The 22,064-nt window shown below is 38.9% G+C and overlaps 2 protein-coding genes across 14 annotated transcripts in view; one reads left to right on the top strand and one right to left on the bottom strand.

The window, feature by feature from the left end:
• The window catches only part of FNBP1L (formin binding protein 1 like), a 59,309-nt gene extending 50,690 nt beyond the window's left edge, over window positions 1–8,619 (top strand). For 2 of the 4 annotated variants that reach the window (XM_048313024.1, XM_048313022.1), the window contains 6 exons: window positions 629–643; window positions 2,643–2,752; window positions 3,417–3,549; window positions 3,998–4,092; window positions 4,570–4,718; window positions 5,102–8,619. In XM_048313024.1, the coding sequence (XP_048168981.1) occupies window positions 629–643; window positions 2,643–2,752; window positions 3,417–3,549; window positions 3,998–4,092; window positions 4,570–4,718; window positions 5,102–5,280 (681 nt within the window). In that variant the 3' untranslated portion in view covers window positions 5,281–8,619. The remainder of the gene's footprint in view (window positions 1–628; window positions 644–2,642; window positions 2,753–3,416; window positions 3,550–3,997; window positions 4,093–4,569; window positions 4,719–5,101) is intronic. The other 2 variants (XM_048313023.1, XM_048313025.1) reach the window with 2 other exon arrangements.
• A 777-nt stretch (window positions 8,620–9,396) lies between these two features.
• Window positions 9,397–22,064, bottom strand: part of BCAR3 (BCAR3 adaptor protein, NSP family member) — a 93,921-nt gene continuing 81,253 nt past the window's right edge. For all 10 annotated transcript variants that reach the window (XM_048313013.1, XM_048313014.1, XM_048313011.1 and 7 more), the window contains 9 exons: window positions 20,317–20,445; window positions 18,789–19,231; window positions 18,102–18,202; window positions 15,689–16,323; window positions 13,066–13,181; window positions 12,113–12,284; window positions 11,792–11,915; window positions 10,717–10,929; window positions 9,397–9,924 (listed from right to left, as the gene is read on the bottom strand). In XM_048313013.1, the coding sequence (XP_048168970.1) occupies window positions 9,737–9,924; window positions 10,717–10,929; window positions 11,792–11,915; window positions 12,113–12,284; window positions 13,066–13,181; window positions 15,689–16,323; window positions 18,102–18,202; window positions 18,789–19,231; window positions 20,317–20,445 (2,121 nt within the window). In that variant the 3' untranslated portion in view covers window positions 9,397–9,736. The remainder of the gene's footprint in view (window positions 9,925–10,716; window positions 10,930–11,791; window positions 11,916–12,112; window positions 12,285–13,065; window positions 13,182–15,688; window positions 16,324–18,101; window positions 18,203–18,788; window positions 19,232–20,316; window positions 20,446–22,064) is intronic.

Below are 22,064 nucleotides of genomic sequence, written 5' to 3'. Positions count from 1 at the left end.
CATGTTTTATTTGCTTCTTCTAAGGATAAAGTCTTTACTCTTTAAATGTCTTCATTTTTAGCTGGACGAAAAAAATTTTAGGTAACAATGACCAATGCTGTTTTCAGAAAGTAAAACTACTTACTTCTAGACTTGAAAAATATCTTTATTTATTCTAGATCTACTGTGATAATAAAGTAAATACATTGTAAAAATTACATTTGCAAGAGTGATCATAGTGGATTTTGAGCTATGATTAACAAATTATTTGTATATGGCTGATCAGTCCATCATCATCAAATTCTGCTATTTTGTGCAATGTTGGCTGTGTGTGTGTTTCTTTTCCTACAATAGAAGGCTCTTTAGCCCTTTATTCAGAACACTAAAATTCAAAAGTAGTTTAATGAAGTTGTGTATTAGAATTTTGTAAGTTAAAGTACCCATTATCACCTAGTATTTTTTAAATCAGTAATTCTTAAAGCAATTCTTTTATTGTGCTTATAGTTAAAAGGTTTTTTTTTTATAAATGAAAATGTCGATCCTTAAGTAATATTTTAAAAATACATTTTTAGGCATTAGTCATTTTTGTAACTGGTCATTGCATGTAAATAATTTCCCGTTTCTTTTTGTTTTCAAATGAACTGTGCAGTGGTCGGTGAAGATGGTAAGCCCGTGTGCTGATCTGTCTGCTGTACTTCTGCTAAGATAGCATGAAAGTAATCTTTTGAAAGTGTTTCCATATCATAACTGCTTTAAGTCAGGTGCTGAAATACATCTTCAGATTTTCCACTCATATGCACAGTCTTCTTAATCATCCATGCTTAATGTAAGGCAATTAGACTTATGATCTGGCTGCAACTAAATCTGCAATTTTGGAATTTTAGAGTTGACCAGTATTCACAAGTTGGTCATGATGGAAATATTTGGTGATTTTTCTTTGTCAGGAAAATTGGCATAAAATATGTATATGAAAAGATCATAAAATTTGTGTAAAGAAGAAATATTGAATACTGCACTCCTTTGAATTGCAAGAAAAATTTGCAGGGAAGAACCTTTATGCTTAGAAATATAGGAAGCTGTTACATTAAATAAAACCACACCTTAATCAATATTGTTTTGCAGAGTAAATCAGTAAAAATTCACAAGAAGACCTCTGTTCTTCTGATTCATCTTAGAGGATACTCTGGTTTAAACTGTAAGGAAGAATGATAGAGAGGACGTGATTGTATTTTTGCTTCTTTGTAGTGTATTACACTTAACAGTTGTTTTCTTGGATGACTCCTTCTGAAGGGAACAGGAAGTTTATGTCATTTTGCATTTCTGGACTTGGAGAGTATACACAGTGTGTATTCTTCTTCCTCCAGAAAGAAACACTTGTTTTATTTTGGAAACATCGTATCTCGATTTTCCTTCTTCTAGGATGTCTTGTATTCCCTTCTTAAAAAGCAGTGAGAGTGATTTTACAAGTGCAAAAGAAGTTGAGGGGGGTAAGAAGTTCTTTGGGGGGGATATTGGAAACTTGGCACCTGAGCTCAAGGCTTGTGTCAAAATCTCAACAGTCAAGTTTCTGTAAACTTTCTTCTTGACAAAAGAAGTGCTGGCCAGTTTGGTTTGCCACCATAGAACGTTACTGTAATGGCAGGTGGGTTTCTTGTGTTAAAACCAACTTCCTTAGGCAACTGGGAACACAAAAAACCCCAACCTTTTGTGATTAAGACATGTACCATATTTCCTTGTTAACACTGTCAGTGTCTGTCACCCTGAGAGGAAGAGTTTTCACAACAAAGTTGCAAGATGCATTAAAATCTCTTCCCATGCATTTTATACCCAGGCCCTTCTATCCTCCTTATCATAATCTTTGCACAAGTTTGCAATCAAGTTTGCGGGTTTGGGTTCATAACAATAGGTGGTCTTAAATTGGCTGGATTGGAATTTTTTTAAAGGTTTTGGAAGTAAAAGGTTTTTTTTCCCTCCCTGAAGTTCTTTGGTTGTTGGGGTGGGTTTTTTTCTGTAAGCAAGGTGACTTGGAATATTTCAGCAAGTTTTGAGTCAGATAAACAAATTTAAGTAAAAATTTTGCTATTACAAAGGCTTTTTCTATGCTCTGTGAACTAGTTTTACTTGAGGTAAAATCCATCAGAAGTTTTAAAGTTTTAGTATGTTTTCTAGGATTGCTGAAGTTCTGGAAGAGAATAATAGTGCTTTGGAATGAAGATCCAAAACATAGTATTTTTCTTTTGATACCATCCAAATGACCGCAGAACACACTCCAGAGAAAGAAACAATTTTATACATATATACACATCTTATTATTATATACACATCTTAGATTTTTGTTCTGACTCAAATAATTGTCCTTTCTAAATCTTCTTTAAGTGCAGTGGATGTAAGAGGTACATGACTTCAGAAAAATAAAGTCTAGAAATTTTGAATTACCTCTGTGAGCCAACTGCTACAGAAGGCAGAAAGCCCTTTGACTGAATGACTACACTGGCAGCAAGAACATGCATTTATTCTGTGCGGTCTTTTGTAGAGCTGTCTGTCAAGTAGAGTTTTTAAGAAGGTCCATCCTGCTTCCAGTGAACACTGTCCATGTGTGGGTATGTCAGTTCAGCTGCCCAGACCTGTGCATGCAGCTTGTTTCATAGTATTTCTGTTTGCAGGGCCCTGCACTAGAAGACTTCAGCCATCTCCCTCCAGAACAAAGACGCAAGAAACTGCAGCAGAGAATCGATGAACTTAACAGAGAACTACAGAAGGAAACAGACCAAAAGTGAGTGCATTTTTTTTTTTGGACTTCTGTCATGGTTTTCTCTCTGGTTCTTTTGACGTCTTCTACCTAAGCCAACAGTGCTCAAGAGCTAGGAGACAATGCACTAGGCCAGGCTATTGAAAAGCATTTTTAAATTCATAGTTTGTTGTATATAGGTTCTGTTAGCATTGCTTCCTTTTGCTTTGCTGTAATACTCATTTTGATTCTAATACTGCATAGGGAACATTGGCTCTAAAATCACACATTAAAAATATGTGTGGGTCTGTTGAGCAAGACAGCTGCAACTTTGTGCTTTAAGAACAGAACATGACTAATATTTAGGAAATTGTTATTTAATTATTTTATTTTTAAATTCTTTAAAAATTATGTTATTTTTTATTGTTATTTAATATATTTAGGAAATATAACAAACAGTATGAGAAACAGTACTGGATAGATAAGAGTCAGCAGCTGGTGTCCTTGTGTACCTGTGGACAACACAAGAAAGGAAGGCAGAGTGCTAAGAGGACAGAGTGGGAGAAGGATTTAGGCACGGTGTGAAGACCAGTAGTTCCTCATTGCTGTGCTTGGTATCTAATCACAGTTCAGGATCTCAACACGTTATTTTAGCTTTAATGAATCAATACTGGTATAGTAATTATTGTTGTGTTTTGTATGTTTTTAGAGATGCCCTCATCAAGATGAAGGATGTTTATGAAAAAAATCCGCAGATGGGTGATCCAAGCAGTTTGCAACCAAAATTAACTGAGACTATGAGCAACATGGACCGTCTTCGGATGGAAATACACAAGAATGAGGTTAGATTCTAAAACAGTTCCTTGGAAAATGTCAATGATTGGTACAATTGTACTTTGCCTTACAGATTTTAAATACAGCACCCAGAAAAACTACTTGATTTAAGAAAGTGCTCCTGATACAATTTTTTGTGGGGTGCTGTATTTTCAAGTATGTTCATCTAGCTAGAATAAGGATTATTAAAGGTGTAAACTGTTCAGAAGAATATATTATTATTCACTTATTCTGAAATTCACATGTAATTATAGATTTTTTCTTTCCTCAACACTAATTTGGAGTGTAGGCTAAGCATAAAGGATAGGTTCATGCTTTGTGTGAAGTAATTATGAGACTTGACATCTGACTGCAGTCTGTGTGGTTGTGAACTGTATGCAGTTAAATGCATTTGTTAAATGTGCTGGTTTAGCATCAAGTTTTCTTTGACACCAGTATTTGCCTTTTTTCCCCAAGGCCTGGCTCTCTGAAGTTGAAGGTAAAGTAGCAGCCAGAAGTGACAGGCGGCACAGCAGCGACATCAACCATCTTGTCACCCAGGGCCGAGAGAGGTCACTATTCTGTCTCTACTGCTTTCATATCCTGTGCTAGAGTCTGTACAGCTCTCTGATGATTAACAGCAGTGATGGGTGTTACTTATCCTCCCAAAGTGTATGTCCTTCTCAAGGAAAATCTTAACTGGTTCTGACTTCTAGAGGTCACTTCATGCCATTCTGGTAACATATAAAAATAGTCTAATAGAAACACCTGCTCATTAAATAGCAGTGCTTTTTAAAACTGCCTTATTCTATTGCATAAGGCTCACTAGTTTTCCATGTTCTGTGGAGACAGGTATGTCAAATTTGGTTTTGTAGCAGAATTCAGTCTAAGCTTTTGCTAGATGAGTTTTTTCTGACAGTAATACAAAAACTGCTAACAGGAATTCGAGAACAATGTCCATGACCTGCCCCTTCTGTGATGCATGGATGTTCTGAGTTTTAGAACTAAGGACTCCTCAGAGTCCTCATGCTCCAATCATTGCATTATAGCCCTGAAGGGAGTTACACGGATGATGCCAACCAGGAAGTTCGTGGCCCACCACAGCAACATGCTCATTCCAATGAGTTTGATGATGAGTTTGAAGATGATGATCCATTACCAGCTATAGGACATTGCAAGGCAATATATCCGTTTGATGGTAAGGTTAACAATATGCACTGAGATTCTTTGACTGTAAGGCATGGATGATTTGTTATAAAGAAGACAGGTAAAATGATTTAAAGCAAATTACCTGTTTGAGTAACTAATTGCTTAAAAGATCAGTGAAGATACTTTATAAATTACTTTTAATTCATGAGCAGTACTTCTGCTGTTTTAAGATAAATATTAGCTATTGAAAAATATTCAGCCTTACAAATTGGGACGAGGTGTTTTTTCTGTAAGTCTGTTTGGCCATATGTTCTCTTGCACAGATTTTTTGTTCTTCCTGTTTATATATAATTTGGAAACTATGCCTTGGGAAAAAGATGACTTGAAATTCTGTCTTAATGGTGAGACTGCTTTGCCTCTTGTTTTTCCCAGGTCATAATGAAGGCACTCTAGCAATGAAAGAAGGGGAAATTTTGTACATTATTGAGGAGGACAAAGGAGATGGGTGGACAAGAGCTCGAAGACATAATGGAGAGGAAGGCTATGTGCCAACATCATATATAGATGTAACGCTAGAGAAAAACAGCAAAGGTGCAGTAACCTATATCTAATGGTAAACTGGCAGCTCTCAGTTGTACATTCCCCAGGGAAAATAGTGGAAAAATTGTAAGTTACACAGGCTCGTGGAAAGAATGACAGTATCAGAAGTCAGCAATGATCTCTGTTGTTTGCATGGGGAGTTAGCTATAGTTCTTTTCAGAGATGACCACATTAAATTATGCATCTTACACTGGTCTGTAATTTTGACCAATGTCTTCTGCTTTCCTGCTTTACAAAGCACTAAATCCAATTAAGCTATTGAACTGAAAAAGACCAGGATTCCTCCTTGTTCTGTGGAATACTTAAGTTTTTATAGAGAACTGAAAAAATACTTAAGTTTTAAAGATCTGTAAGATTTACTATTCCCACTTTTATGACTTAAACTATATTCTTAAAACAGAGATCTTTTTCCTCTAATAACTAACTGAACTCAGTTACTGAAAATTATTAATTTCCTTCCTTAGCAAATACTTGGCAGCTTTCACTTCTTAAACGGGAAAATGTTTTCTGATTCTGAAAGTTCAACAAAAGTACTCAGGAAAAAACATTATGATTAAGAAGGACAGAAAGTCCACTGACCTGCCTATCTCCTTCCTTTTCAGTACTTGTAATGTAGAATGTTCTGTATTGGACATGATGTCATTGTTTTAACTCTAGATACCTTGAACAAACAAAAAGAGATCACATGTAATGCTTGATGTCTTACTGAAAACTCTCTCTGCTCCTGATAAGGGAATGATTTTATATTCTTAATCTGTGCCTGTAAGCTGTGTCTTTGAATTGTATTGTGTTTAGTTTGAAGACAATGTCTTAAATGTGCAGTAATTCTCCTCACTGTTAAATCACTGAGGATTGGAAACTGCATTGCACAACTTGATTACTGGGGAAAAAAAATAGCTAATTTCATATTTCTAATGAGAGTTTGTGGAATTAAGTACAAGGCTAATGTATAGCCACTGAGAATGGCCTGTTAGAACTGAGCACGCTTCTCTGTCTTCTAAAGGCCTTCAGTAACTTTGTTCTTTTCTTTTTCCTCTTGGACTGCAGGTTCCTGAAGCGGGTTTCTGAGAAAATGGGCGAGATCTTGAAGGAGGTTACATGCAGCTGCTGGGGGGGTGGGGGTGGGGAAGGGAGGGGTACTAGACTGGGAGGCCCAAGGGAAAAGCTAGTTGCATGAATGCATGCAGACATACATTTAGTAGTCACTAACATCTTAGCATCTCCATATATAGGTAAGGATGTATTACAAAATCTTCAATTTGTGCAGGAAAATAGAGTTCCATTACCAGAGTAAAAAGGCTACTGCTCCTAAAATTGCTTTATTTTCATTGTCCTAGGTTTTCCCAGGTGCACAAACTATATTTTAGCTTGTGCTGTGTTTTGATTTTCTTAATTACTCTCTTTTCCAACTCACTTTTATTGGCAGTCATTTAGAACCCTGTGTCAGTTATCAGTCTGCCTGTACCACCTCCATGCTCGCCGTTAACCTCCTCCTGCATGCCTAGGACAGTCAGGCATGTTCTCTGTAACACTTTGCCACCATTGCTTGTCTTATTTTGTAACAAATCATTTTCTTTAAATATCTTCAGCACTAGAGTTTCATCCCAGTATCCATGTATGCTGCTATAACAATACCACTGCAACCATCATTACATTCCAGATGTTTGGCATAACTGATAAGAGACCATAAGGTATTTTGTTAATTTGGGGAAATAATGCATCTCAGCTCTAGCCTACAATGCAATCAAGACAAACTCCTAGAACTGTGGTCCATCTTCAGCCCTTCGGTAACCTGTTGTGAGCACTGACAGCCTGGAGCACAACCAGAGGATTCACCACTGCAAGCTAATGACTGTTTTCAGAAGTCAACCACTTGCCATTCAAATGCTGCCTTAAACTCGAGTGCCTAAATCTGTTGTTTGCCAACACTACCACTTACAGTATCCCACAAAGGGCTTTGTGTCTCAGCTCTTTTCACAGTGCTGCAGCTGCTGAGGTAGCCATGGTAGGTGTTTTCTAGAGCTCTGCTTTACTGGATACATGGTGCATCCATGAATTTTATACAGTGAACGTGTATCTCTTCATTTGGCGTTAGTGTTTTTTTAAAAGATTTTTATGGAAACTGTCTTTTAGTTTTTCACTATGAAGTTCCAATTTCAATTACTGCAGTGCTAGTCCATTCCAGGTGATGTTTCATTGTATGGACCAGTTGACATTTGAGTGATACTTCGTAATGATCTTTGTGCACTTTTACTTGTAAACAATTGAAATTTGGATATGTTTATACGTGTAAATATAGTTGTCTGCAGTGCCCCTATTGCTTATGTTGTCTTGCCTCCCATTTGTGGTTCTATTACTAAATACATCACATCTGATTGATTAGGGTGATAAGAATTAGACTAGAGATGTTGGGGGGAGGGATACTTACATCAACACAAGCTTGTCAACCCAGCCACCTGCTGTTTGGCAGTGTATTATGGAATAATTATTAAAACATCCTGTTTTTCTGGGGTCTGAAGCAATATGTGGATGCAGCAGTGCTGGATTCTTTTTCATTTCAGTGTTATTAGGAACTGTACTACCAGTAAAACTGAATTTGAGTGACTTGTGTAGAGGTTTATTCCTTTTGTTATGTATACCACTATTACACAGCTTGACCTAGTGTACTATGGGGCCTATTAAACTCTAAAGTTTAGATTTTTGGAGCTTGTATACAGGGTTATTTATATAATAATGTGACATTACTCAATACTGACAAAACTACTTAGGTAGTTTTTTGGGTTTGGGGTGTTTGGGGGGATTTATGGGATTGGGGTTGGTTTTTACTTTTTTTTTTTTTTTCATTTTTTAAAATCTAGTGCTTTTTATTTCTGAGAAAACTCAATGATCTTTGTGGGTCCCTTCCAACCCAGAATATTCTGTGATTCTGTAATTCTGTGAAGAGGAGGAAATGTGATCTGTGTCTTTTCTGGTTAAGGGCCTGTGGTCTGCCTGCAGGTCAGTAATAACACTTCCTGGTAAAAGACTAAATGTTCTTTTCATGCTACTGTTTGTTTTTCTAAAACCAGGATTTGCTTCCTTTGGAGGCAGGTTGCTTTCAAGAGGGATAGTGCAACTTGTATGAGGGTTATTAAACATAGGAAAAAGCATTTGTACTTGCACAGCTTATAAATCATTTATTCTAAAATTCTGAACGTGAGTTGTCTTAAAGAATCAGACATTTTCCAGTAATTTTTTTAATCCTTTTTTTGTGCACATGTTGATTTCCTAAATGTTAAATGCTTTGTTTAAAAATAGTGTTCTCTGTTGAGAATATTTTCATGGAATAAAAAAATCTTTTCATGCCCTAAGTAATTAGCTTCCCCATTTGTCTTCTGTTAAGATTGATAGGCAGACTTTCTTCTTCTGGTGGTAGAAACCTCTGCTGTGATTGTAGATGGGAGGAACAGATTCTGGTGTTGGTTTTGTTGTCCTACTCCAGTACTTTCAGTGCTCTAAGTAACATCTCACTCCAGAAATAGGCTTACTGCCAACAAGCACATGCAGCTCTGACTGTAGTTCTTAAATATTTGTACAACTTCTGAGGATAACCCTTATACACCAATTCTGTATGTGACAAAGTGGGATTTGCAGCTAAAACTCTGTATAATAAACACTGTGCATGCTGATTTCCTATAAAACGTGGTAATACCTCATGCTTTGCCTTTATCCAAGGAAAAAGAAAAAGTACTTACCACAGTGATTCACCTCAGTGAAAGAAGTAAGTTTAATGCACACATACACCCAGATTTAGTCATGTCTGAAAGCATTTTAATTATCTGGATTGTTTGTTCTTGCCATTTCATCATTCATTCCTGGCAGCGTAGCTGTTGTGCAGGCTCCAGCAAAAGCTGAAGTACTACAGTTGCTGTCTTAAAAAAAGCAAGTTGTCCCAACACATACACAAACTAATTTTCTAGTTTCATAGACACAGTGATGTTTGAGCCACTGGTTACAGATAAAGGATAATTTCTGCAACTTTCAGTGTTTCTGCAATCTGTAAATATGCAAATTATTTTGCATAAAGATACACTTCACAATTCTATCTACAGTGTTTTTATATTCATGAAAAGAACATTATACAACAGTTTTTCTGCCATGTCAGATACTTAATCTATCATTTTATTTACACTATTTGCTTCATCTTAATATTAAGATGCCAATGCCCTTACTCCTTGGCATCATTAAAACATTACAACTCTGGGGAAATAAAGGGATAACCTAACTGTTTAAAGGGATCAGTAAATGACTTGGTGACACAGTAAATAAATAATTTGTTTAGCAATCAGTAGTTTTAAAACAAGTGTGCATTGTGCCGTTAAAAGTTCTAAAGATCTTGTGAAATGCAAGAAGTCTGTGCAGTATCAAATTGCCAGAAGAATGCTAAGGTTATTTCAAGTATATCACTTAAATAGTGTTTCCAGAGTCTTATATACTTAATTGTTCCACCAGCTTCACTGGAGGAGGTTCCAGTTTTCGGGAAAGTGCAGTTAAGATCCGGTTGAATTTCTCATATCTTTCACTTTGATTAACTTGTGCTCCTTTGCTGCCCCAGAGCAATCTCATTTGAAATTCTGTCTTGAAGATTTCACTCAGCTCTTCATCTGGCTGGAAACCTAGTAAGTAAAAAGAATCCCACAGTATCACCACCAGGCAAATTTTTTTGTTCTGTAGACGTGGCTTTTAAACTGTCTTCTCCCCAAAGAAGCTGTAGTGTGCTGGGTTCCTTTTGCACAATGATTTTAACAAGCTAATAAAACAGTGAAGAAAATCCTTTCCAGCTCTGACATTCTAGTAGCACACAAATGGCTCTAAGGACACTGGGACAGGCTATCATTTGCTCAGTTCTAATGAGCTAGAATTGTCATTGTAGTCAGACCTTAAATATAATTAATGACATATACTTGCTGCCTGCAGAAATTACTATATTTCTCCCCACTCTCTTAACTTTTCCACTGCAAGTTTAAAAAATAAAGTCACTTTATTAACAAGTTACTGCTTTTTGGCTGTAAGTGGTCAGGATCTCAATGCTGCAACTTGCACCATTGTAAAGAATATCTTAGGGTGGTATTTTAGTTGTAATAATCACAGTAGGAATTTTAGATTGTACAGAAGATAGGAAGTTATCCTCAGTCTTTACTTCAGTTGCCAGAAGGGTCAGCATATTGAGTCATGAGAACTTTGAGTATGTTTAGCAAAAATGCTTGCTGGAGAGCTGTAGTGATGAGTAATTTTCTGTCTGCTTTTAAATAATATTCATGTTGTCCTCAGACTGAGTTTCCTGCAGGACATTTGTTACTATCTCAGCTCCTGCCAAAGAGGAGAAGAATTTCTCTCTCTGACTTCCAGGGGCACTTGGCCAGGGACACAAGCCCCAGCTGATGTTTCAGTGCAGCAGTTTCTCCTACCTTGCAGCAGCTGCTCTGCTGTCAGGCGAAATGTCTCCGCGTGCTGGGCGATCAGGCGAGCTGTGCCCAAGTGCCTGAGCATTATTTCACCACTTTGGTCACTGCTTTCCCACAGCTCCATGCCTTCAAAAACAACAGCCTGGCGCTCCATCAAGGTAACAAGAGGCATCAGCAATGGCACTGTTATGTTGTTCTGTGGAGCACTGATAGTTTCTGGAATACAGTAACATATCAGACATTATTGTTAACTGAAGAAGGTATTGTAAATGCAGTGTTATTTTTTTGATTGGAACTTACTCTTTGTCTTCCATCTTTCAAATGGAAGACAAATATTCTTCAAAAACCTTACCTCAAATATACCTGTCCCACCAGTTTCCAGTGAACTGGCTGAGGAAGAAGACCAGGACAAATCAGTGTTGGAAAACTATTTGCTACAGGGCAAGGCTCTTTCGAATTACTAGACACTGCCACAGAGATTTTAAACACTTTTTTAAAAACACAGACATTAAACATTTTCAAAATCAAGTCATTCCAATAAAAATAGCCATGAGGCTAAAAGTTTTCACTGTCTACCTGTTCTCTTGGAGAAATGTTCTGAGAAATTATTTTCTCTGCCTTGCACTCCTTTAGAAACTAGAGCTGCAAAGATCCTGGCACAGGGGCACCTAATGTGACCAGAAAAATTACCAAACCCATTCTTTTTATTTGAGGATTCCTCCTCTGATCCAATAGACAAAGCAAATAAGAAGCAAAAGCTGCCAGAATCAATTCTACTGTGAGTAAAGAGTTTTTTTCCCCGTCTTTGAGGCAATGTGTCAGTTTCTGCTTGACACAGAAGAAGTATGGATGTGGGAAGAAGGTTATAGTCTGCAGGGATACAGGCACACAAACACATACTGATGTTTGGTTGGCAGACTGTTTGCTTCTATTTGTTATGGCATTATACAGGTTTACATAATCATTATAACATACAATGCACAGCTGTGGAAAGAGCAGCTGCCTCATCTCCCCACGCAGGAAATCAGTACAGGGAGGGTTAAAATGTGGAATAGAAACCGGTGTCACTCATACTCACTAGTCCACGCATCTTGTCCTTCGTGCAAAGCTTTGCAAGATGGTTTCAGCTGTTTTTCATACATAATGGCAGTCTGGGTATAACAATGTCTTAGAGCAGTCCAGGTTTGTTCTAATCTACTGACCTGTGCATGCAAAATAGAGAATACCCATTATGGACTCCACAACAAACGCAGGAAAAGCACACTGCTAGTCATAGTGTCGCAGAATAGTCATGAAGACTCTGTTCTGATGTCCTCTCTAGTCTTGATGAAATTGCTCAAATTAAATAAGCCATCAAACAACTCCACATTTTGGAACATAAAGAGAAGCAGATTTTTACCTGTGGCATTTCCAGTGCTTTCATAATGGCAGAAAATCCATATAAATCCCCTAGTGACTCCTTCAACTCCACAGCAACCTGGATGATCCTGTTTAATGTTGCTGCTCTATCTTCTACATTTCCTGTGCAACCCAAGATATCAACAGCTATTCCTATTGCCATGGTATTGTGCCTGTAAGTGAAACAATTTATGCAAATGATTACGAATTACTAAATTTACATGTGTTCAAGGAAGATCAGTTCAAAGGTGTATTTCTGTCTTGGTGTGCTCAGCAAATTTAGTCTTACCAACATCTTTGCACCAAAACCAATAATGACATATGGAATAAATACAGGCCTTAAATTAATGTTTTAATAACTTCTCCTGAGATATTACTAACTATACAAAATTCTGCTCAAGCAATGAATGAATGAACACTTTTTGGAAAATTGCCCCAATTCCCTTTGTCTTCCACATTCAAATCCTGTGACATGCCCCCCCCAAAAATCTCAGAAATCAAACTACTGAAATATGAAGCAGAAAATGTACATCGGAACACCTTAAGTGTCCCCCTTAACTTGTGCAGAGGGTTTTCAGAAAGCTTTGCTGATAATTTTTTACTTTGTTAAATCATCTAGCCTCTTCCCACCTGCAGAAGGACACTATCTTTCAGTCTCCTCCACACACACCTCAGATAGACTATAGGTCCCCTGAATTTTAGGTTACTTGAGCTTGTAAAGGAGAGCTGATGGCATTCAGCTGTTCCAAGGACTCTGCTTTCAGCGCCTTTCCCCTTTCCCTGTACTACACATGACAGTTGCTTTATGACCTTAGGGAATCTCTTCCTATAAACTGTACACATGAATTCAGGAAACTTGCAGGAGAGCATTCTTGGAGGAAATGAGAAGGGCAGTGCAGCCATGCTCTGAGCTTCTGGCCATCTGCCCTGGAAATGAGGAACAGGAACATTTACCTCTCAATCAGGTCAAGGCGCAGCTGATGTCCGTAAGGCAAGGTGATCAGTTCAAGACCAGAGTTCCCTCCCATATTCCTCCTCATCTCTTCAGAAACTTCTACTATCCTTGCCACCTGTCAAGTGCAAAAAACTCTGCATGAATAAAACTTTAACTGTTCAGTGCCTTATACAAAAATGCCAAGGAATTTTTTTTTTTACATGATGCAGCCATCAGAAAACATAAAAGGTGTGACCAAAATGCTTTATCAAACTCCATCCTCTGCTTCCAGAAAGAGATTACTATGCAAGTTCCAGGAAATGTAGTGCTCTCTCAGCCTGATCCTTGTCAGAGAAGCCCTGCTCCTTGCCTTAAGGACATACACACTTGCTTTGCCTTTTTCCTTTCTAAAAAAACTGCTCAAAATGTTTTTGGTTACACCACAGGGTCCTAAAGATGAATTAGGTTCATAAAGATGAATTAGCAAAAGGGCTAAGGAGGACATACTACTGAGTGCCTTACAAAGTCAGTGTGTGAAAGCTGACACCCTCGCCAATTTGTCTTTGCTTTTTAAACATATTATATTAGCTACTGGTTATCTCAATAACAATTATAACTGCTAATAATAAGCAAAACCACATTAATATGATGGTGTAAGATTACAAACCAATCTGCCTGCAATTTTCTGATACACCCATCAGCAAGCTATTTTGTCTATGAAATGATGAAAGCAATCTGGGCTGCACAACAAGCCTCACCAGTACAAAACAGCACTGTAGAAAAACCTGTTTCACTTCTAGAGATGCAGGAGTGATACGAAGCCCCTGGAGACACTGACTGCTATTCCATCACAGGTATGCAAATGGCAAATACTCACCTCATCGCTTACCATATGGGTGATTCCTTATTAGAAATGTCATTATTTAAAAGGCAAACTGAATTACTGATGACACACAGAAGACATATGAACTTTAGCCTGGGTTCTCAGTACAAAGCATTCATTCTGGCCCAATTCATATGCCAATCTCATTGCATCATGCAGTTCTTATCAGTGCAGTCTATGCAACAAGTTGCCAGTAAATGGCAGGCATTGGCTCAGCACTCGGAGGCAAACATCAAATAACTTCTCTACCTGTCCCAGCTAGTTACTGTTCCTGCTCCAAAATCCAAAAATCTGTTTCTGCAAAGCCCTCCAATGACTCTTAATTAATTCCAGCAGGCTAGTTGGTGCCTTAGCTCCATTGCAAATTTACAGTATTTAAAATATGGGGTCTAATAATGAGCTAATTGAATATAATATATGCATACATACATATATATAAACTTACTACTTCTCTAAGGCATGCATATCCTATACCTTCAAGCAACATACTCTTTAACAATATATTAATTTAGTTATTAGGTTGAAGGAAGGAAGGAGAAAGTGAATTTTGGAACTAAAATGTTAGAGAATGCTATTAATACTCTTGGAATCATAGTAAAGAAGCCTCAATCTACCACTTCTGAGAAGAGTGAGCAGTTGTGGAGCTGAGTTTTTCTGAGTCATCTGGTCTGCAGGAAGCCTCACTTAGCAGCAGCCAACAGTGCTACTGAGGAGAGAAAAAGCTGTGTTTGCTGTTGGCAGGCCCCCAGCAGCTGGCAGGACTCACACACTCGGCTGCTCCAGGGAACTGCCCCCTCCTCAGGCCTACGGTGTCCATCAGTGCAGCAGCACCAGCAGAATGCTACAGATGTGCTTCTGGAGTATCACCATTCCCACTGCCCTCCCTGTCTGCAATGGAGTTGCCCACTAAGTAGCCACGTGTTTTGCTTCTCAAACTGTTCTTAAAAAGATGAAAACCACCAAAGCCCAGTGAAGTGGGGGGGTTAGATACCCACCGCACCATTTGGTTCCTGTAGCTGCTCTGCAGCAGGTACAGCTCTCAGTCATGCCAGCAAAATGGTGCAGATTTAACTGCAGTTACACAAAGTCATCATCTCATTAGGAGATGATTCTCCTGTCTTTCTGATCCATTAGCTGATCTTCAAGCCCTGGCAGTTGACCAAAGTCTACAATGTGAAAAATAGTTCTTTGTATTTTTTACATCTTTCTAAGCAATTCCACTAGCAGAGTTCTCTCACAGGAGAGGAGAGCACAAGTCCTGATAGCTATTTTCCCACACCACCTATCCAGCTGTAAGAGAGGAACTCAGACAAAAGAGCAGCCGGTTTTAGAAGTTTAAATATATTTAGTTCCACTGAACAACGTATATAATGGCCATGTGGCAACCAGGTCTGCCTGCTCTTTGCCCAAACGAGCTATTTCCTGCTGTGAGCAGTTCTTCCCACAGTGCTTCACAGCACAGAGAGCTCTTCCTCCAATACAGGAGAAAGGCTGAATCACAGGTATGCAGCAACTGATAGGAGATTTAAAAGACATATGGGACTTAGAGAATTTGAGTCTAAAGTCAAGCATAACGAGAGACCTTTAGTCCAAAGAGTTTGTGAACATTTTTCTTCAAATGAAAAAAAACACCTAAAAATTCCTGTAAGCAATACAAACATTACATTAGCTTCAAATCTACCCATTATTCTTTTCAAATCAGTTCTTTTGAAGTCTAAACTGGGACAATATAAAATAAAATGCATGATCTTTTTTTTTACCTTGCAGTCCATTCTAAGAATATGCTGTGCAATAATTTTTGGGTTATTGTTGGTGCAAAGCTCCTTAACTCTTCTTAACATGGATGTTTCCAATGGCTTGTTTTCAGGAGGAAGTAGTTTGGATTCAAAATCATTCGGTTTAAAACTAGACACCATCTCATAGACTGGTACAGAAAAGATGCTGTCTTCCTCAGCCATCTGAGTTGAAGCTTCTAAAGGATCTGCAGTGTTCATTGTAGGATCATCATCAAGGATCAAATAGTTTGTTTCAGAGTGCCTGAATGTTCCCCTCTCCTTTTGTGTCAGATGTTCCACATAGCTGTTTTTCTGACACAAGTGTTGTTTTGTTGCTGTTGGATGCCTGGCAGGGTTTAGTTCACAATAGTGTCCTTCAGAACTGTGGGAAGCCAAAGGAGAATCTGGGGACTTCATCAGGGGTGCTTTGCTGGGTTTAGGTGGAGGCTTTGGACAGAGTTGACTGTCTGATCCTCTAAGAGCTTCCCCTAGCAGTGACTCTGATGTGACTTTCTGAACAACTGTGGGGCTTAGAGATGGTTCACTGCCTGTTCTAAATGCAGGTGAGCTTGGACAGGAGTTTGCATCTGCTTCAGGTAATCGAGATGGATGTCTTGAACCTGTAGGGGAAAACAGTGTTTTAGAAGGCCAAAATACATACAATTCCTGGTGCCTCTGCCAGGGTTCATGTCCTAATGCTATTTCCTAAGGATAATATTGTCAGATCATGTTAATTATTTGCTGGCAAAATGGTATATTTTGAGGAATGACCTAGCTAGCAAATTCCATTCACTTGCTGATCCTCCCAAAATCGCAAACACATGGAACAGCTGCACCATAGTATTATTCTGTGGTAATGCTGACAGTAATTCCAGTCACTGCTGCATACATAGGCTATCCTGTCAGAGCTGGACAGCCTCCATGGCTTGGAATAGGAGGTTTCTTTGTAACCTGATCTAGACTATAAAAACAGCAACTTCCAGCCGCACCGTGTAAAAGGTGAGTCAGTCATTTCTGAGAACGACAAGTTTGAGATGAAAGCAAAACTTCCCAAAGTCAAGCCTGAACCTGAACTAAAGTATGGAAGGAATGAATTTCAGGAATGCTAATCTTTTTGTGAAACAGAGCTAGTTTGAAGAGCTGGAGAAACACAGCCGTATACTTCTGTGTATTTATGCCTCATCCTGTACCCGCTGCATATGCAAACCTTGGCATCCAATATGGGATGAGTCCTGTGTCAGACATTCCCAATCTGCAGTTCTCAGCACATTTGCTGGTATCTACAGCAAAATGGCCAGTTGCATTGTGTGGGTGTTACTGCTTGATTCCAGATATAAAACAAAAACTCCAAATCCCAGCCTGTCACCATCCTTAAGCAGTATGATAACAGAACCTACTCAGAGGATCCTATGACAAAATGCACAGCAGTACTCTTCAGGCTGTTATAATACCAAAATGAAAGTATCTGCAGCCATGGATTGGAATAATCAATTCAACTACAGATGGACGGAAACTTACTTTGTAAATGTCTGTCCATCCCCCTGTTAAAACACAGGAGCACACCCTTTCTATCAAAATACAGTCTCACTATACAAATACTTAATATTCTCTTTGCCATAAGAGCTCTTCCTACAATAGGCATGAAAAATTCTAACAGTACCATATTCAAAATGAGCAGCCTTGGAAGTCAAATACTAGTTTGTCCACATGGGAAGAGATGCATTATTGCAAGCTTCTATAGACAAGTGTGTTAGTATGGAAACAATTGCTTAAACCTTTGAAGAATCTGAGAAATAAAATGCCCCTATCAACAACTGATCCAACACCCCGGATCCCTTGCTTAGGATGAGAGTGGCTATGGAACCAGCCAGCAGCAAAAGGAATGAAAAGCAAAAGGGATGGAGGGTAAAGAGATTGAGGGAGATGGAAGAACAGAACTGAGTACAAAGGCCTTGCTAGTGTTTTTCTCCTAGAGAGGAACATTACCTCATCTGCATAGTTTACCCTGAGAAAAAGTGGTTACCAGAATTTCCATGAAACACCACTTCTACTACTTAATAAAATTTTGTCAGAAAGACATGAGTGAAACAAGTCAGTTCTTGTCAAGCACAAGTGAGGAAAGGTAATACCATCAAAAAAGGTATTAATGCCAACCACAGGTGTCATTTTTTTGGTGTGGAAGCCTGCTGTGTTGTGTGCTAAGGTTCTCAACTAGCTGGTGCGTTGTAAATAAAAATCCTGTTCCAGTGACTTGAAGAGCAAGCAGTGTGCTAACACAGCTTACAGTGGCCATTAAATATAACTGTATTTACAGTACTCTGAACATTCAGCAGTCTCACTTTGGTCTGAAGAGTAACAGACCACCTGGACACATGAAACTTCTGATTACAAAACATACCTATTAGCAGATAGCTCTCTGATTGGTGAGCCTTTAATGGGAATCTTTTCTCCAGAACATGATCCAAACTAGCTGGCTGGCTACCACTTTTTTCTTTGTTTCTGGGGTAAACAAAAATGCAAACAAAACCATATTAATATATGCAACACTTAGATACAAATCTAACTGCCAGAATATATCATAACCAGTGCAAGGATCATTAGCTTTCCACTTGGGGAACTTATGATAATAAAAGGTACTTCATTCATTCATAAACTGCTGTTGTAGTGGCAGTGAAATGGGCTATACCATGCATTCTCCTGCAGCATTTATGAAGGTATTTCTTTGAACATTGAAACTTTCTAATGGAACATTTGATTTGGACACTGAAATTAGGACCCACAGTTGGTGTTTTTATTTTGGGAGTCAACTATGGAAAACCAGACTTCTCCGGAGCAGCAGCAAGATGTTATTTTAATCCTTTGTCTTACATGGTCAAGATTTGCCAAGTCACTGCAGTGCTGTTGTGCTTCCAGAGTCTACATTTGCTCTCACTTTGTAGATTTGCTGATCCTCTGCTAAAAATCAGCAAACCCTCATGTCCGCTGTTCCATCTCAAATCAGAGTGAAAACTCACATCATCACCTTCATTAGGAGCTGATACACTTAACTCCATTTCCTTCCATAAGGACAGCAAAATTAAGGTACCTCAAAAGATTTCCTCTGGGTATGCTCTGCTCCGGGGACTGCATGCTGGATATACCAAGACTCAGCCTTTTGGCAGTTTCTGTTTTTCCTTCGGGGGTGCTTGCCTCTTTTTGTTGGACTGGGGTTACACCGTATTTTTCTTCTAGACACCTGAGAGGCACAGTCCTGTTGATAGGCTGAAAAATAATTGCTCCACTCTGCTTTGATATTGGTGTGCGATTCCCAACATAGTACCTGACTAAGCCAGGGATAGTGTCAAAACTTTCCAGTTCAAACTGATACTGAACACGACAGTAGGCTTCATTGAGTCTTAGAATTGTTTTGTTGATTTTAAAATGCTGAGGGGTATTTTTCCACTGACAGGTAAGAACAAAGTTCCCAGGACTGGAGAGAGAATCCCTAATCAGAAAATCTCCATCTCTCTGAACTAGGCCTTCTGCCACCTTTGAGGAGAAAGAATTACACAAAAAATTACTTTCAGAATCAGAAAACAATACGTTAACACAAAATATTCTTAAACACAGGAATTAATTTGGCCACACTGGGAGGACAGACAAAGCCACAAATACAAAGCAAGCATGAAGTGTGGTAGAAGAATGATGTCTCCAATTCTAAATTAAAAACTCATCCCACAACAGAGATCTGGAAGGGCTTCTTGGAAGGAGCCAGCAGCCAGAAGCTGACCCACTTTTGCATGTGTATTCCTTCTAGTTTGCTAACAGAAAATAAGGCATGAAGGCAAAGCAGTGACCCAGGATTTTAAGTTTAAATCATCTGAATATAGAGTCACACTGAAGTTTAGAAGCCATTAATACAAGATCCTGGATTCCACCCTTTCATTGTTACCTTACACGACAGAAACTTTCCTGTTTTTATTCTTTGTGAACACTGCATGTGAATACTACTGACTAGGAAGAGTCAGAGACATCTTGTTTTTCTGTTTTGAGTTAGGCCTTTCATGCGATAAAAAGGACGCCAAGAGCCGAGTGCCGAATGTGTGGCAGCTGAGCTGGCCGTGCCCCGGGGCTGAGGGAGGCCAGCAGGGGGAGCTCCAGTGGCTCTGGAGGCTCCAATCCAACCCCAGCCTTGACACGTTTTTGTAAGGATCAAAATTGAAGTGATTGCATTGATTTTGTTGCGGCATTTTTCCTCTCCCCCCAGTTCAAGTGCAAGAAAGAAAATAAATAATATTTTAACTTTCGTTAAGAATATTGAACCACATTAATGTCAGTGTTCTCCAAACAGTATGTGGTCGTAAGTATTCTCAAATAAAGCTTTAATTCCATTTCCAGATTTACTCAGTGCACAGAAATCCTGAAATACATCTATTTTCCACCAGGTCTGCCCTGCATACTTCCTCGGCCCCATTTTATGCCAAGCTATGTGATAAATACTATAGCTTTCATACAAATAGGCATTATGTTTCTACTAAATTAATTCAGGCACCAGATAGGTGTATAGCACTTCAGTGAAATTCTGCTTGTCAATAAAAGCTCAAAGCACATTTGGCAATGCAAAGACCACATACCTGCCGAGGAATACGTCCGTGGTACCAGGCATGGCTACGCAAGTCTTCACTACTCAGCTGCAGCTCCTCCTCTAACTCCTTCTTCAGTTTTTCCGGGCTGTTGTCCATAACTTGCCTCTCCCTAGAAAACTGCAATAAAAGATTAAAAGCTTCAGCTGTGCCAAGTTTAGTGATTAACATTTTACCTGGGTTATAACTTCCATCATATGACCTGCACTGGAATGCAGGTGCTGCTTTCAGCAGGCTGGCTTGGCTTTGCTCTCTAGATTGTATTGCAAACCCCAGCATTCTGTGAGATAACATGCGATTGTTCTACACTGCACAGAATGGAGCAAAGTGTTCTGTCTGTACACCAAACTAATAATGACACACCTACAAAGTCACTTCTCTTACTTCCTCTTTCCAGTAAGAGTTCTAACTATATCCAAAAAAATGGAGCTGGACCCAAACACCCTGCTCCAATATTCTTTGTCCTGTTTAAACTTCCATTTAAAATTTAGATTCTTTACCACCAGCCCACTTTGAACCCATCTAGCTAAGAACATTCCAGGCTAATCTGGACACACCTAGTTGTTAATTAATTCTGTTGCACTAAATTTGCCAAAGTAAAATTTCAATCTTAAAGGGCTTACTCCTAATGGTCATTAAATCTGCACATCCAAGATGTTCCCTTCCTAAAGGGCCTTGTTGGTCTTGTTGCCCCTTAGCATGAAATGCATCAGTTTTGCTTGAAGACATCTCCATCACCACTATACAACTACTGTAAGATTTTCTGGAAAATTTCTGCCTTCATCTCTTCTTGGAGCACAGCTTTCATGCTGGCCCACTCTGGCTCACTAGTTCTTATGGGTGCAGTTTTGCTAACAGTGAGGTGCAGGATCTTCTCCGGAGCAGCCACATACTCCTGCATAAGCACTCAAGGCAGGAAAGTACTTTGGACTTCCTTTCATTCTCCAAGGGCTGGGACTCTAGCCCATCTTTGTTGTGCTGAAAAGTTTCAAAAGCCTGCGAACATGTTCTACACTGATCAAAGAATCAGAGTATACCCTCTCTTCAGAGAAAGACCATTTAAAAAAAAAAAAAAGGGATAAGGAGAGAGAGAGAGGGGGCCTCCAGCTGGTGCACAGACTAAAATGCAGCATTTTGCTCCAGTGCATTATGGTTGTTTTTCTTAGGTCTGGATATGAGCCAAAGCTCACCGGTTCCTTTAACTGACACACTGATCCAAATAAGGAACACATGCATTATTTTAAAAAGAACTGGGAAGGCTTGCCCACCAATTCCTGTTCTTTCCATGAACATGCTCTCTATAGCTTTTTCTTCTTCACAGTGAATACTCACAGCACCTAACCATGGGAGCAGGTGGCACACATTTAACACTTCTTTCAACAATCCTCCCTGCAATTTCAGGCAGACTGAATTACAACAGATTACCAGACAGCAGATTTTTGGTGGGATAATGCCAGAGGAGGCATCCTGCTGCCATGACAATTTAAACATGCTGGGAGCCAGAGAAATTCTGAGATAAATTCTCCTCTTCTCTCTGCTTTTCTCAGAGAAAACTAAGGCTTCTCTTAGACAAACACTAGTAGCTAAAACAGAAAGGTGGAAGATAAAAACAACCTGGTAAAGAATCACTTTTCACCTTAGTTTCCCTTCTGTGAACCAGAATAAGGTGTTATTTATCCATAAAAATCTGGTTCAAAATGGACAAGCATTTTCATCAATAAGTAAATTCTTTGTGCATT

Source organism: Corvus hawaiiensis, chromosome 9, assembly GCF_020740725.1.
Source record: "Corvus hawaiiensis isolate bCorHaw1 chromosome 9, bCorHaw1.pri.cur, whole genome shotgun sequence".
Lineage (NCBI taxonomy): Eukaryota > Metazoa > Chordata > Aves > Passeriformes > Corvidae > Corvus > Corvus hawaiiensis.
The sequence above is the reverse complement of the archived record's forward strand: the minus strand, read 5'-3'. Positions and strand labels throughout refer to the sequence as shown.